The 12,899-nt window shown below is 46.8% G+C and overlaps 1 protein-coding gene across 3 annotated transcripts in view; it reads right to left on the bottom strand.

Moving 5' to 3' along the window:
- LOC129703419 (probable cationic amino acid transporter) overlaps positions 1-12,899 on the bottom strand; it is a 62,993-nt gene that overhangs the window by 10,361 nt on the left and 39,733 nt on the right. For all 3 annotated transcript variants that reach the window (XM_055645842.1, XM_055645843.1, XM_055645844.1), the window contains 3 exons: positions 12,219-12,436; positions 10,004-10,150; positions 2,531-2,739 (listed from right to left, as the gene is read on the bottom strand). In XM_055645842.1, the coding sequence (XP_055501817.1) occupies positions 2,531-2,739; positions 10,004-10,150; positions 12,219-12,436 (574 nt within the window). The remainder of the gene's footprint in view (positions 1-2,530; positions 2,740-10,003; positions 10,151-12,218; positions 12,437-12,899) is intronic.

Genomic DNA, 12,899 nt, shown 5'->3' with positions numbered 1-12,899 from the left:
TCTGCCCATATCCCTCTGGACCTTATCTATCCACGTACATCCAAATATCTTCTAAATGGTGTTATAGTACCTGCCTCAACTACCTCCTCTGGTAGGTTGATCCATATACCCAGCACTCTCTGAGTGAAAAAGCTGCCCCCTGGGTTCATATTAAATCTTGCTTCTCCCACATTAAACCTGTGTCCTCCTGTTTTTGATTCCCCTCCCTGGGTATAAAATTGCATTTACCCCATCTATTCTACTATGACGGCATCTACCATCGGGGATCCCCACCATCCAGGCCGTGCATGTGCATGTGGTGTAGTTTTGGAGGTGGGGGGGGGGGGGGGGGGGGGGGGGGGGGTGTGAGGGGGTAGATTTTAAGTTTAGTTTAGAGCTACAGTGTAGAAACAGGACCTTTGGCCCACCGAGTCCGCGCTGGCCAGCGATCACCCTTGCATTAGTCTATCCTACACAGAGTAAGACAACTCTATTGCTGTGCCACTGTGCCACCCCAAATCTTCCTGATCAGATCTTCCTGATCAGTCTGATGAAGGATCTCATCAAAATGTTGTGTCTTCAACTTGACAGATGTCCATATCCCTCTGGACATGGACATCATCATTGAGAGGGTAAAAGTCACAGCGGCGACCCACCATTAGAGCAGTGGATGTGTACACTGCCAGAAGTCTGCCTGGTGCCACCCGGTGGCTTACGACAGGGGATAGGGTGGATAATTTCTTCAGGGTTTTAAGACAATATTATGCAGTTTCATCCTGACGACTTTGCCCTCTGGGCTGTAAGGGTTTTCTGCGAGATGTCACAGGGGCTCAAAACCCCAGCAGAAAAGGTAAATGCTACTGGCACACAACACCAGAGACCCGGGTTTGATCCTGACCTTGGGCACTGTCTGTGTGGAGTTTAGTACATCCTCAGCCTGAAACATGTTGGTTTCCTCCGAGCGTTGATTTCCTCCCACATCCCAAAAACATGAGGATTTGTAGGTTAATTGGCCTCAGTAAATTGTGCCTAGTGTGTAGAGAGTGTTTTCGAAAGTGGGATAACATAGAACCCAGTGTGAAAGGGTGATCGAAGGTTGGCATGGGCTGTAGGGCCTGTTTCCATGCTGTATATGTAAACTAAGCAAAACAAAAGTCACTCACCGGTTGACTATACTGGGGCCATCCAAATCTGTCCCCAAATCTAATCTCGCCACCCCTGTTGAATCTTTCAAGCGAATCCCTCAATACTCTTTGAGAAAATCTGATGGGTTCTGCTGCGGGCATTTAAAACATGCCCAAGTGGCATGGTCACTGGCCCACTGTGCTCCAGCAGCAGGAAGATCTCTTGATCTTCTGCCAAACTCCCTCATGCAGGTGGAACTTAGGATCCAGTGGGTTTGCTAGAGACATAACCTCTGGCACTGTGACATTGCCAATGTGCTGATGGAAGGGTCATAATGACTTGGTGGCTCACTCGTTATTCCTGGATAGGATACAGTGCTGGAGTAACTCAATGGGTTGGGTAACATCTCTGGATTAATTAATTAATTGTTTAATTATACTGATTGTATGTCTCGTAGCCACCGACCCTCAGCTAACAATCATAAAGTCATATGGAATAGGAGTGGATTTAGGCCATCCGGCCCATCAAGTCTACCCCACCATTCAATCATGGCTGATCTATCTCTCCATCCTAAACCCATTCTCCTGCCTTGTTCCCATAATCTATCCCTTAAAATTATCCATTGACTTAAGTGAAGAATGCAGTGGATATTTCGGCCCACCAAAGAATTCCACAGATTCACCACCCTCTGACTAAATAAAAATTTTCTCATCTCCTTCCTAAAAGAACGTCCTTTAAGTTTTAACAATAGGCCATTCTACCTTTCCTTGATCAACATCTGCTCTGATCTGTCGTTTTCACACCTTACCCTTCCGTATCTCTAGTCTCCTTCTCCGCTGACTATCAGTCCGTAAAAGGGTCTTGAAACGTCACCCATTCCTTCTCTCCAGAAATGTTGCCCGCTGAGTTACTCCAGTATTTTGTGTCTATCTCTGGAGGACATGGATGAGCAATGTTTCTCAAGCCGAGACCCTTCCCAAAATGTCACCTATCCATGCTGGATAGAGATGCTGCCTGCCCCCTTGAGTTACTCCAGGTATTTAGGTTCCATGGAAGATTCCAGCAACTGCAGTTCCTTGTATCTTACTTTACTTGCGTTTAGTTTAGAGATACAGCGTGGAAATGGGCCCTTCGGCCCATTGAGTCCATGCCGACCAACGATCCCCGTACACCAACACTATCCTACACACTAGGGACAATTTACAATTTTTTTCACCAAATTCAATTAACATCCAAACCTGCCCTCTCTTTGGAGTGTGGGAGGAAACCGGAGCACCCGGGCAAAACCCCTGGGGTCACGTCCAGACTTCGTACAGACACTATATCTACATGGCATCCCTGGCTGGGAGACATTTCCAAACCACTTTCTCAGTTGCACATTTTTGAACTATAACAGCATGCCCCAAGAAGACTGAAAGACACCAACCTGAATAGTAGACCGTCGTCAGCCATTGCGTAAATTATCCTGGGCATCGGGAAGAGGGAACCCAGCAGACTGACCGTCAAGCCCGCCACTGATCCAATAGCCACGATGTACTTGGCCGCGTGAAACCCATGAAGCACAAACATCTCCATCAGCGGCGATTCAGTGTCGATGGCGTAGTAAGGCACCATCAGTGTCAGGATCACACTGACCTAGTGCAGGGAGGAGGAAGCCAGAACTTTGTCAGTAACTCAATACCATTCAGAAAGTCATGAAAAGCAAGGCGACCACTTGAAATTACTAAGAATCTCCCTTAGATCTCCCTCTGAGAACTTAGTTTTAGCTTTAGAGATACAGCGTAGAAACAGGTCCTTCGGCCCATCGAGTCCGTGCCTACCATCGATCACTCATTGACACTAGTTGAATGTTATCCCACTTACTCATCCACTCCCTACACACGAGGGGCAATTTACAGAGGGCCAAGTAACCTACAAACTTGCAAGTCTTTTGGATGTGGGAGAAAACCGGAGCACCCGGAGGAAACCCACGTGGTCACAGGGCGAATGTACAAACTCCATACAGACAGCAACCCATAGTCAGGATTGAACGCAGGTCTCTGGAGCTGTAAGGCAGCAACTCTATTGCTGTGCCACTGTGCTGACCAACATTGTGGAGATTGAGAGAGGCGGCACAGTGGCGCAGCGGTAGAGTTGCTGCCACACAGCGCCAGAGACGAGGGTTCGAATTTGAATACTTGTGCTGTCTATACAGAGTTTGTACTTTCTTCCTGTGACTGCGTGCGTTTTCTCCGGGAGCTCCAATTTCCTGCCACACTCCAAAGATATTCAGGTTTGGTGGTCAATTGGCTTCAGTAAAATTGTAAATTGTCCCTAGTGTGTACGATAGTGCTAGTGTATGCGGTGATCGCTGGGCGGCACGGACTCGATGGGCAGAATGGCCTGTTTCCGCACTGTACCTCTAAAGTATAAAGCCCAAAGATATGTTGATATCATTCTCATTTGGATAACTTATTATCCTGAACATAGAGTTCAGAAGCAGTCCATGACTCTATGACACATTCCAAAGTGCATAACCAAACGCTTTATCTGCCAGGTTTTCACCCAATCATTCAATCTATCTCCATCTTGTTGTGGAATCACAAAGTCCTTAACACAACTTGCTCTTCCGCTGTTTCTGTATCATCGGCAAAGCTTACATTTTGTTCATTAATGCGGATAATGAAGGCCAAGTTACCCTACTAATTACATCCCTCCAACCTAAAAAGGTGTCATTCATTCCAACTCTCTTTTCTCGTGACAACCAACTTTCAATCCATGCTAACACAGATCCGTCCATCCCTTGCATTCTTAATTCAGACACCAGTCTCCTATATGGCACAATCTCTGTGCCTTTTGTGAAATCCAAATGCACTACATCAACAGGTGCCCCTCTCACATCCTCAAAGACTTCATGCAGATTTGTCTACGTTTGATTATATTGTTTTGCTAAATGATGAGTTATTTCCTCGTTGTTTATTGACTTAAGCACTTGGCGATTCTCTCATTTTGTAGCTTAAATGATTCAATGATACAGTGAAATTCTTTACATTGCATACAATCTGGTAAAATCCTACTATAGATAAGCACAGTCATAAAGTACAAAAGTGTAAGAATAGTAGACTTCACCGAGGCCACGTTTCTGGTCTCAACCTCCTTCTGTGACAGCATGAACCCTCCCACTGTGCTCTGGTTTCTCCCCATATCATAGTCGTGCTGGTAGGTTAGTTTCATAAGTTCATAAAGTCATAAGTATAGAACGGAATTAGGCTATTCAGCCCATCAATTTCAACCAGACTAGATGAGTAGCTTGAGAATCAGTAGGAGAATTGATGGGCATCTGAGAGGGAACATGTCATGGGGAATCATGTGGGTAATGGGATTGCAGTGAATACTCATGTCAGCCTAGACTTGACAATCTTGCGTAGCTTCCTTCCACTTTGTGTGGAAATATGAACTGTCACTAAATATTATTTACTCGCCTCCTCCTATCTTAGGAATACTCTGGTCCGCCTTTTCCTCTGGCCATCATCTTCTCCCCAGATATCTAATACAAATAGTTATTTCATGGCAGTCAGTTTAATGGCCTATCTCTAGATGGATGTCCAGATAGTTCTGTTATCACTGCTAGTCCGTCACATTCTGCCATCTGGCAGCACTTTGCTATCGAGCCTGCTGGCGATGGTCCAAAGAGAACATATTGCAGCAAAGCCCGACGTGAATGAGGAAACACACGTAATGGAACTATCAGCTGGGAAAGACCAGGAGGCTGTTGACTGGAGAGCAGCAATCCTATGTTTAAGAAGGAACTGCAGATGCTGGCAAATCGAAGGTAGACAAAAGTGCTGGAGAAACTCAGCGGGTGCAACAGCATCTATGGAGCGAAGGAAATAGGCAACGTTTCGATCCAAAACGTTGCCTATTTTCTTCGCTCCATAGATGCTGCTGCACCCGTTGAGTTTCTCCAGCACTTTTGTCTAGCAGGAATCCTATTCACTATTTGTAGTTGTAACATCTCCTTGAAATGAGCTCTCCTATTCTCTTCCACACTGTGGCTCTTTCCCAATGGCTCTGCTAATGGGTAAGAAGGATCTACAGACGCTGGTTTATACCGAAGAGAGACACAAAATGTCGGAATAACTCAGTGGGTCAGGCAGCATCTGTAAACACATGGATAGGTGACGTTTTGGGTCTGGGCGATGAGCAGTTCTGGGCCCAATATCTGAGGAGGGATGGAGGGGGTCCAGAGGAGGTTTACAAGAATGATGTGGGGATGATTGGGTTAACATGAATGTTTAATGGCACTGGGCCTGCACTTGCTGGAGTTTAGAAGGATGAGACGAAACTTGCTGAATAGTGAAAGGCCTGGATGCAATGGACGTGGAAGGATGTTTCCCCTAGTGGGAGAATCTAGGACCAGAAGGCACAGCCTCAAGGATAAAAGGATGTACCTTTAGAAAGGAGGTGAGGAAGAATCTCTTTAGCCAGGGGACGGTGAATCGGTTACCACAGACGGTGATGAAGACCAAGTCATTGGTATTTTAAAATCATAGATAGGCAGATTCTTGATTAGTAAGGGTGACAAAGGTTATAGAGAGAAGGCAGCAGAATGGGGTTGAGAGGGAAAGATAGATCAGACAAAATTGAATGGCAGAGGAGACTCAATGGGCTGAATGACCTAATTCTGCTCCTATGATGAACATGAACATGAGACCATTCTTCCACAAAGAATGGTAGAACATAGAATTGTCCATCCTCTCCACAGTTACTCCACCACTCTGTTTCTTTCTTTTGTAAACCAGCATTTGCAGTTCCTTATTCCTACCTTATTCTCTATCTTTGCTCAGTTTCCTTGATCGCAGACCAGAGAAAAAGAAGACCCCAGTTAAGAAGACCCTGACTCCGTGATCAAATAAAGACCAAACTTGGGCAAAAGAGCAAAGTAATGTGGGATTCAGGCACTCGATCACTCAAGTGTGAGCTGAATGGTCCATTAAACCCAGCCCATGGAGTCTACTGGATGTTTAAGAAGGAACTGCAGATGCTGGAGAATCGAAGGTACACAAAAAGGCTGGAGAAACTCAGCGGGTGCAGCAGCATCTATGGAGCGAAGGAAATAGACAACGTTTCGGGCCGAAACCCTTCTTCAGACTGATATCTGAAGAGTCTATCAGAGTCTACTGGATGTAGTGCTAAGAAGATTGACTTGCATGATACTGGAACTCGGAGATCATAGCCCTGAGGAAAGGAAAGGCCTGGGCTCTATAAATGCAGGACAAGGCTGATAGGTGAACGAGAGGCTTTAAATTGATGGAGGGAATCTATAGGGAACATAAAGCGGGCATTGCTAGCAAGGTCAGTTTTATTAGCCATTGATAACACTTTCCCCTCCTTGAAAAGGTGGAGACTCAAGGAACCGCAGATCCTGAACAGAAAGTGTTTTTTTCGGAGCTCCTGCAACAACAGCTTCGTCCGCTGGACTGGAGGGTGGCAGCTCCGACAGCTTCGACCGCCCCGGGCCGCAGAGTACGAACCGGCCCGTTCATGGAGCTCGGATTTAGCCGCGGGACTTGCTTACCATCACCCGGCGGGGTCACAACATCGGAAGCCTGGATCGCCTCAACGCAGAGTGAGAGAAAGGAGGGAAGGGACAAGGACTTTTGAACTTTTTGCCTTCTATCACAGTGAGGAGGTGCCTGGTGGACTCACTGTGGTGGATGTTAAACTGTGTTGAGTGTGTGTTTTGTTATTTATTCCATGTCATGACTGCAGGCTAAACCATTTTGTTGCACTGAAAAGTGCAATGACAATAAAATTGAACCTGAATCTGAATCTGAATCTGTGGTAGGAATGGAGAGACTGGATCCGAAGATGAATTCCGACCCAAATCTGTCCATCCCCTCCACCAATGCTGCCTGACTTACTGAGTTCCTCCAGCATTTCGAGTTTCACCCTTGAGAAGCTGATGGTGAGCTCACTTCTTGAATCTCTGGGGTCTTGCTGAAGGTGCTACCACAATGCAGTCGGGTCACAGTTCCTGGTGTAAATGGTTCAAGGGCCAGGGAACAAGGATTCCATTGGCACAGCCACTGGTGGTTGGCTAGGGTTCTGCCCTGACCGTATTGAGTTTGTACGGAGTATGTATAGTGCGTTCTCCCTGTGACTGCGTGGGTTCCCCCGGGTGCTCCAGTTTCCGCCCATGTGCCAAAGACGGGCGAGATTATTGACTTCTGTAAATTGCCCCTAGTGTGTAGGATAGAACTGGTGTACTGGTGATCATTGGTCGGCATGGACTCGGTGGGCCGAGGATCCGGTTTCCATGCTGTATCTCTAAAATAAAACTTCAGAGAGGGTGGAGTTGACACCAGAGGGTGTAGGTAGGCAGGTGAGCACAGAGTGAGGCCTGCCCAGGGCCCTAGCCCCATGGTAAACACCAACCGCCACTCTGATAGGAGCAGGTGAGCCCTTCTCCCCTCTAATGTCGGGAAGAAATATAAAAGTTTGATAGTGTATACCACCAGGCTCAGGAACAGCTTCTTTTCCACTATTATCAGATTACTGAACAGTCTTCTCATAAAGCCTGGGTGCATCCTGATCTTCCAGCCTACTTAATTTACAGATGTTAGACCTCTGTAATTACCACACTATAACACTCTAACACTGTATTCTGCACTCTGCTCTTTGCACTACCTGTTGAACTTGTGTATGGTTTGAGTATACTTATGCATGATATGATTTGACTGAAGAGCCCACATACACAAGCTTTTCACTGTATCTTGATACACATGACAATAATAAAGCAATATCAATACCAGTATCAATAAGAATATCATGTGAATGAATGCCCAGTTGGAAGAGTGTCTGGAAAATAATGAAGTTGACCTAAAATTCACGGGAAGTTGATGGAATCAGCGCATGGTTGGAAAAAGTGGAAATGCAAATGGCTTTTCACTGGGTAACAACATAATTCACACGGGAAGCAACCAGAGTGCAGTGTGTATGCAAGAGCTGGCACCTACTGCTCTGATGTTAACTATTATTAGCTCTCCCACCTACAAGGAAAAGCCACATCCAACACGTTTATGTAGTAACACGCAGAAGTGCCAGGAATTCATGGCCTGGGAATATTCACACGCATCTGAATATTAAAAAAAAAAGGAATATTTTATGAGAGGATTTTTAAAATTCCAAAGATAGCTGATGGGAGCTGCTTTACAGTATGATGATAAATGTGGTTTCAGCAATCTGTCGTTTCACTTCGATCTCAGAGACCAGATGGCATGTCACCCAACTGCAAGTGATCTGATGAGCAATTAAAAAGGATAAGGACGTTTTGATGCTAAATGCAGAGAAGCTGAAGAGGGAATGTCAATATGTAGGAGCGATGCTTCATCTGTCTACTGCCTAGATCAAACCGTGTCTGCTTGGGTTCTGGGTATATGAGCCGCGTATGGAGCTCAGCAGATTGAAACTGGGATGCAGGGCTCCAATCTAATGTGAGGAAAATCACACTGATCTCTTATTATTCCCTTATTGTATAGGTCACGAGGGGAATAGATAGGGTGAATGCACGGAATCTATTACCCAGAGTGGGGGAATCAAGAACCAAAGGACATAGGTTTAAGGCAAGGGATGAAAGATTTAATAGGAACCTGATCTGACACCCTTTTGTCTCCTTTTCACCTCCAGTCTTTAGGGACACAAAAAAGCTGGAGAAACTCAGCGGGTGCAGCAGCGTCTATGGAGCGAAGGAAATAGGCAACGTTTCGACCCGAAACGTTGCCTATTTCCTTCGCTCCATAGATGCTGCTGCACCCGCTGAGTTTCTCCAGCTTTTTTGTGTTCCTTCGATTTTCCAGCATCTGCAGTTCCTACTTAAACACCTCTAGTCTTTGTTTCTTACCCCACCTATCTACATCAATCACACCCCCCCTCCCCGCACCTGTATCCATCCATCACCTACCAAGCTTTCTCCCAACCACCTCTCTTTTCCAGCCTTCTCCTCGCACTCCACCGGTCTGAAGTAAGGGCTCAATCTGAAATATTGGGTCAATTTCCCTCCACAGATACTGCCTGACCCGCTGTTCCTCCAGCACTTTGTCTTATACCTGAATTGTTAATGGCTTTCTCTCTCCACGGCAGCTGACTGACTGTTCGAGAATTCCCAACAGTTTCTGTTCCTTTTTCAGATTACTAGTATCTGAACTATTTTGCTTTTCAGTTATGTGAGATTATTAAGGAATATACAAGTTGCCCCACAACTTTAGGCTGTGCATGCTATACGCAAGAAGAAGAAGATTAAGGAATATGGGAATTATCTGGAATGAGCTGCCAGAGGAAGCTATAGAAGCTACAGAAGAGTCTCTTGCCCAGAGTAGGGAAATTGAAAACCAGTGGACATAAGTTTAAGGTGAAGGGGAAAAGATTAACTAGGAACCTGAGGGATACCTTTTTCACACAAAGGGTGGTGGGTGTATGGAACGAGCTGCTGGAGGAGGTAGTTGAGGCATGTGCTATCGCAACATTTAAAAAATGTTTGGACAGATACATGGATAGGATTGTTTTTAGAGATATGGATCAAACGCAGGCAGGTGCGACAGGCATGTTGGTTGCTGTGGGCAAGTTGGCTTAAGGGCCTGTTTCCATGCTGTATGGCTCTATAACTTTATGTCTCTGTGGATTCAATTGGGACTTTTAAAAGATATTTAGACAGATATATGGATAGGAAATGTTTAGAGCGATATGGAGCACATGCAGGCAAATGAGACTAGCCCAATATGCAACTTGGACAGCATGGACAAGGTGGGCCAAAGGGCCTGTTTCCATGCTGTGCAGCTCCATGACTCCACGATTGAGCATCTTACATAAGTGACATAATTAATTGCATACCATATAAGTGAAGGAACATAGGTTGACTTACCGACACATATGCAGTCAGGCAGATCACGAGGGAGGCAGTGATAGCATAAGGGATGGAAGTATTCGGATTCTTTGCTTCCTCTCCAGTCGTGGCGATGATATCGAACCCGATGAATGCGTAGAAGCACGTGGCCGCTCCCTGCAGTACCTGTGTTAGCAGAGTAAGAACATCTGTAGTCAGCGTGGCTGGGAGGGGAACATCTGTAGTGTGTTGCTGGGAGTAGAACACAGTCATAGAGTCATAGTGTCGTACAGCGTGAAAACAGGCCCTTTGGTCCAACTTGCCCACGCCGACCAACATGTCTCATCTACACTAGTCCCACCTTCCTGAGTTTGGCCCATAGCCCAGCTATCCTATCCATGTACCTGTCTGAGTGTTTCTTAAACGTTGCGATAGTACCTGCCTCAATTACCTCCTCCAGTATCTCGTTCCATACACTCACCACCCTTTGTGTAAAAAGGTTAACCCTCAGGTTCCTAATAAATCTTCCCCCCCCCGCGCCTTAAACCTATGTCCTCTGGTTCTCAATTCCCCATACTATGTGCAAGAGAATCTGCGTTTACCCGAACTGTTCCTCTCATGATTTTGTACACCTCTATAATATCACCCACTCAGCCCCCTACGCTCCAAGGAATAGAGTCCTATAAAGCTCAACTTCTCCCTATAGCTCAGGCCCTTGAGTCCTGGAAACATCCTCGTAAATCTTCTTTGAACGCTTTCCAGTTTGACAACATCTTGCCTATTATATGGTGCCCAAAACTGAACTTTAATTGTGGCCTCACCAACGTCTTATATAACTGCAACATGACCTTCCAACTTCCTTACTCAATACACTGACTGGTGAAGTCCAATGTGCCAAAAGCCTTTTTGATCAACCTGTGACACCACTTTCAAGGAATTATGTATCTGCACTCCTAGATCCCTCTGCTCTACAAACTCGGCAGAGTGGCGCAGCAGTAGAGTTGCTGCCTCATAGCGCCGGAGACCCGGGTTCGATCCTGACCATGGGTGCTGTTTATTTTTGGACATCTTTTTGTCTTTTTATGTGGGGGATGGGGAGGGAAGGGGGAAACCGTTTTTCTCAGTCACTACCTGGTCAAGGATGCGTCTTTCCTCCGAGCCGCATCTTCGCCCCCTCCTCCCGGCCTACCATCTGGATTGGCGCGGCCTCTCCTGCCGGAGATCGGCCAGTGCTTCAGCGGCGGTGTAGCGCTTAATTCCATCGCAGAGCGAGATGATGCCTTACCGGGAGCTCCGGAGAATTGGGCCTGCCGACTTCAACACCGTGGAGTTGTGGTCTGGGGTCTGCGGAGCTCCAGCCGCGGGCGGCGCTGACTTTAAACATCGCGGAAGCCTGGGATCTTTCACCGAGAATCACCAGTGTTCGAGGTCCGCCCAGCTCGGTCTGTGGACTTCGGAAGCCTCGGTCTCCAATAGGAAGCGGCCGATTCGGAAATTCCTAGCTGCTGAGAGTGTTCTTCCGTTCCCACACCGGAGCTCCATCATTCCGGCGAGAGGGCCTGAAACATCGGGCCACTGTTGCTGCGACTGCGGAGACCTCAATAGGCCCCGACCACGGGTGAGCAAGAGGAAGAGGACTGAACTTTGTTGCCTTCCCTCTCACTGGGAAATGTTGATTCCACTGTGGGGGGATGTTTTTTATGTTTCATGTTAAATTCTATAGTGTTGTGTTTATCTTATTTGTGTGCTGCATGGTAACACAACTATCACTGCATGTGACAATAAATGTCCTTTGTCCTTTGTCTGGAGTATGGAGTTTGCACATGTGACCGCATGGGTTTTCTCTGGGTGCTCCAGTTTCCTCCCACATTCCAAAGGTTTGTAGGTTAATTGGCTTCTGCAAATTGTCCCTAGAGTGTAGAATAGAAACTAGTGGACGAGGTGATTGTTGGTCGGTGCGGACGTTGTGGGCTGAAGGACCTGTTGCTATGTTGTATTTCTAAACTAATCTAAAATAAACTCCCAGAGCCCTACCGTTCACTGTGTTGGTCCTGCCTATGTTAGACTCTAAGACTCCATGATAATGCCTAGTGCAAATGGCTGTCTACATGGCAATATCATCGACACTTCATTAATGAGGGGTGAGCTGGAAGATCTTACATTGGATCATGTCAAGGAAAGGGACCGATCACGCACTGTTCCCGCCATTATATTAACACTCTGTCAGTGAGGACTCACTGAGGTGGTTACTCACCCCCGACCACCCAAACGGCAGGAACCTGCCTCCATCCCAGTTGGCGCTGTCGACGAAGAAAAGGCCGGAGAACATGATGAAGACCCAGGCGGCCAGGTTGATGATGTTCAGCACATTGTTGAAGCCCACAGAATTCTTCACTCCCAGCGAAACGATGGCGGTCACGATGACCGCGATGAACATGGCCAGGATGTCAGGATAGGACTCCTCTCCTTTCCCTGTACAAACCATCCACAGCAAACACCCCACTCAGTCAGTAATCATTTGAGAGTGATTATCGGCCACTGAATTGGCCAACGAACATTGAATTCTCCAAAGATAGACACAAAGTGCTGGAGTAAATCAGCGGGTCAGGCTGCATCTCTGAAGAGCAGGGACGGGTGACGTTTTGGGTCGATACCCTTCTTCAGACTTTTGAGCTCCCGACCTGAAACATCACCAATCCATTTCCACCAGAAATGCTGCCTGACCTGCTGAGTTAATCCAGCACTTTGTGTCCATCTTTGGTACAATCCAGCATCTGCAGTTCATTTTTATTACACTGACTTCACCAATTCCAGGTAACACCCCACCCCATTCTTTTTCTTCTTTTCCCCTCTCTCCTGCTCCCAGTTTGCACACATTCTCCCACTATCCCCCCCCCCCCCCCCCCCCCCCCCCCCCCATTCCCCCTTGGCTGGC

This window comes from Leucoraja erinacea, chromosome 14 (genome assembly GCF_028641065.1).
Source record: "Leucoraja erinacea ecotype New England chromosome 14, Leri_hhj_1, whole genome shotgun sequence".
Taxonomy (NCBI): Eukaryota; Metazoa; Chordata; class Chondrichthyes; order Rajiformes; family Rajidae; genus Leucoraja; species Leucoraja erinaceus.
This window is presented reverse-complemented; position numbering and strand designations above follow the sequence as displayed.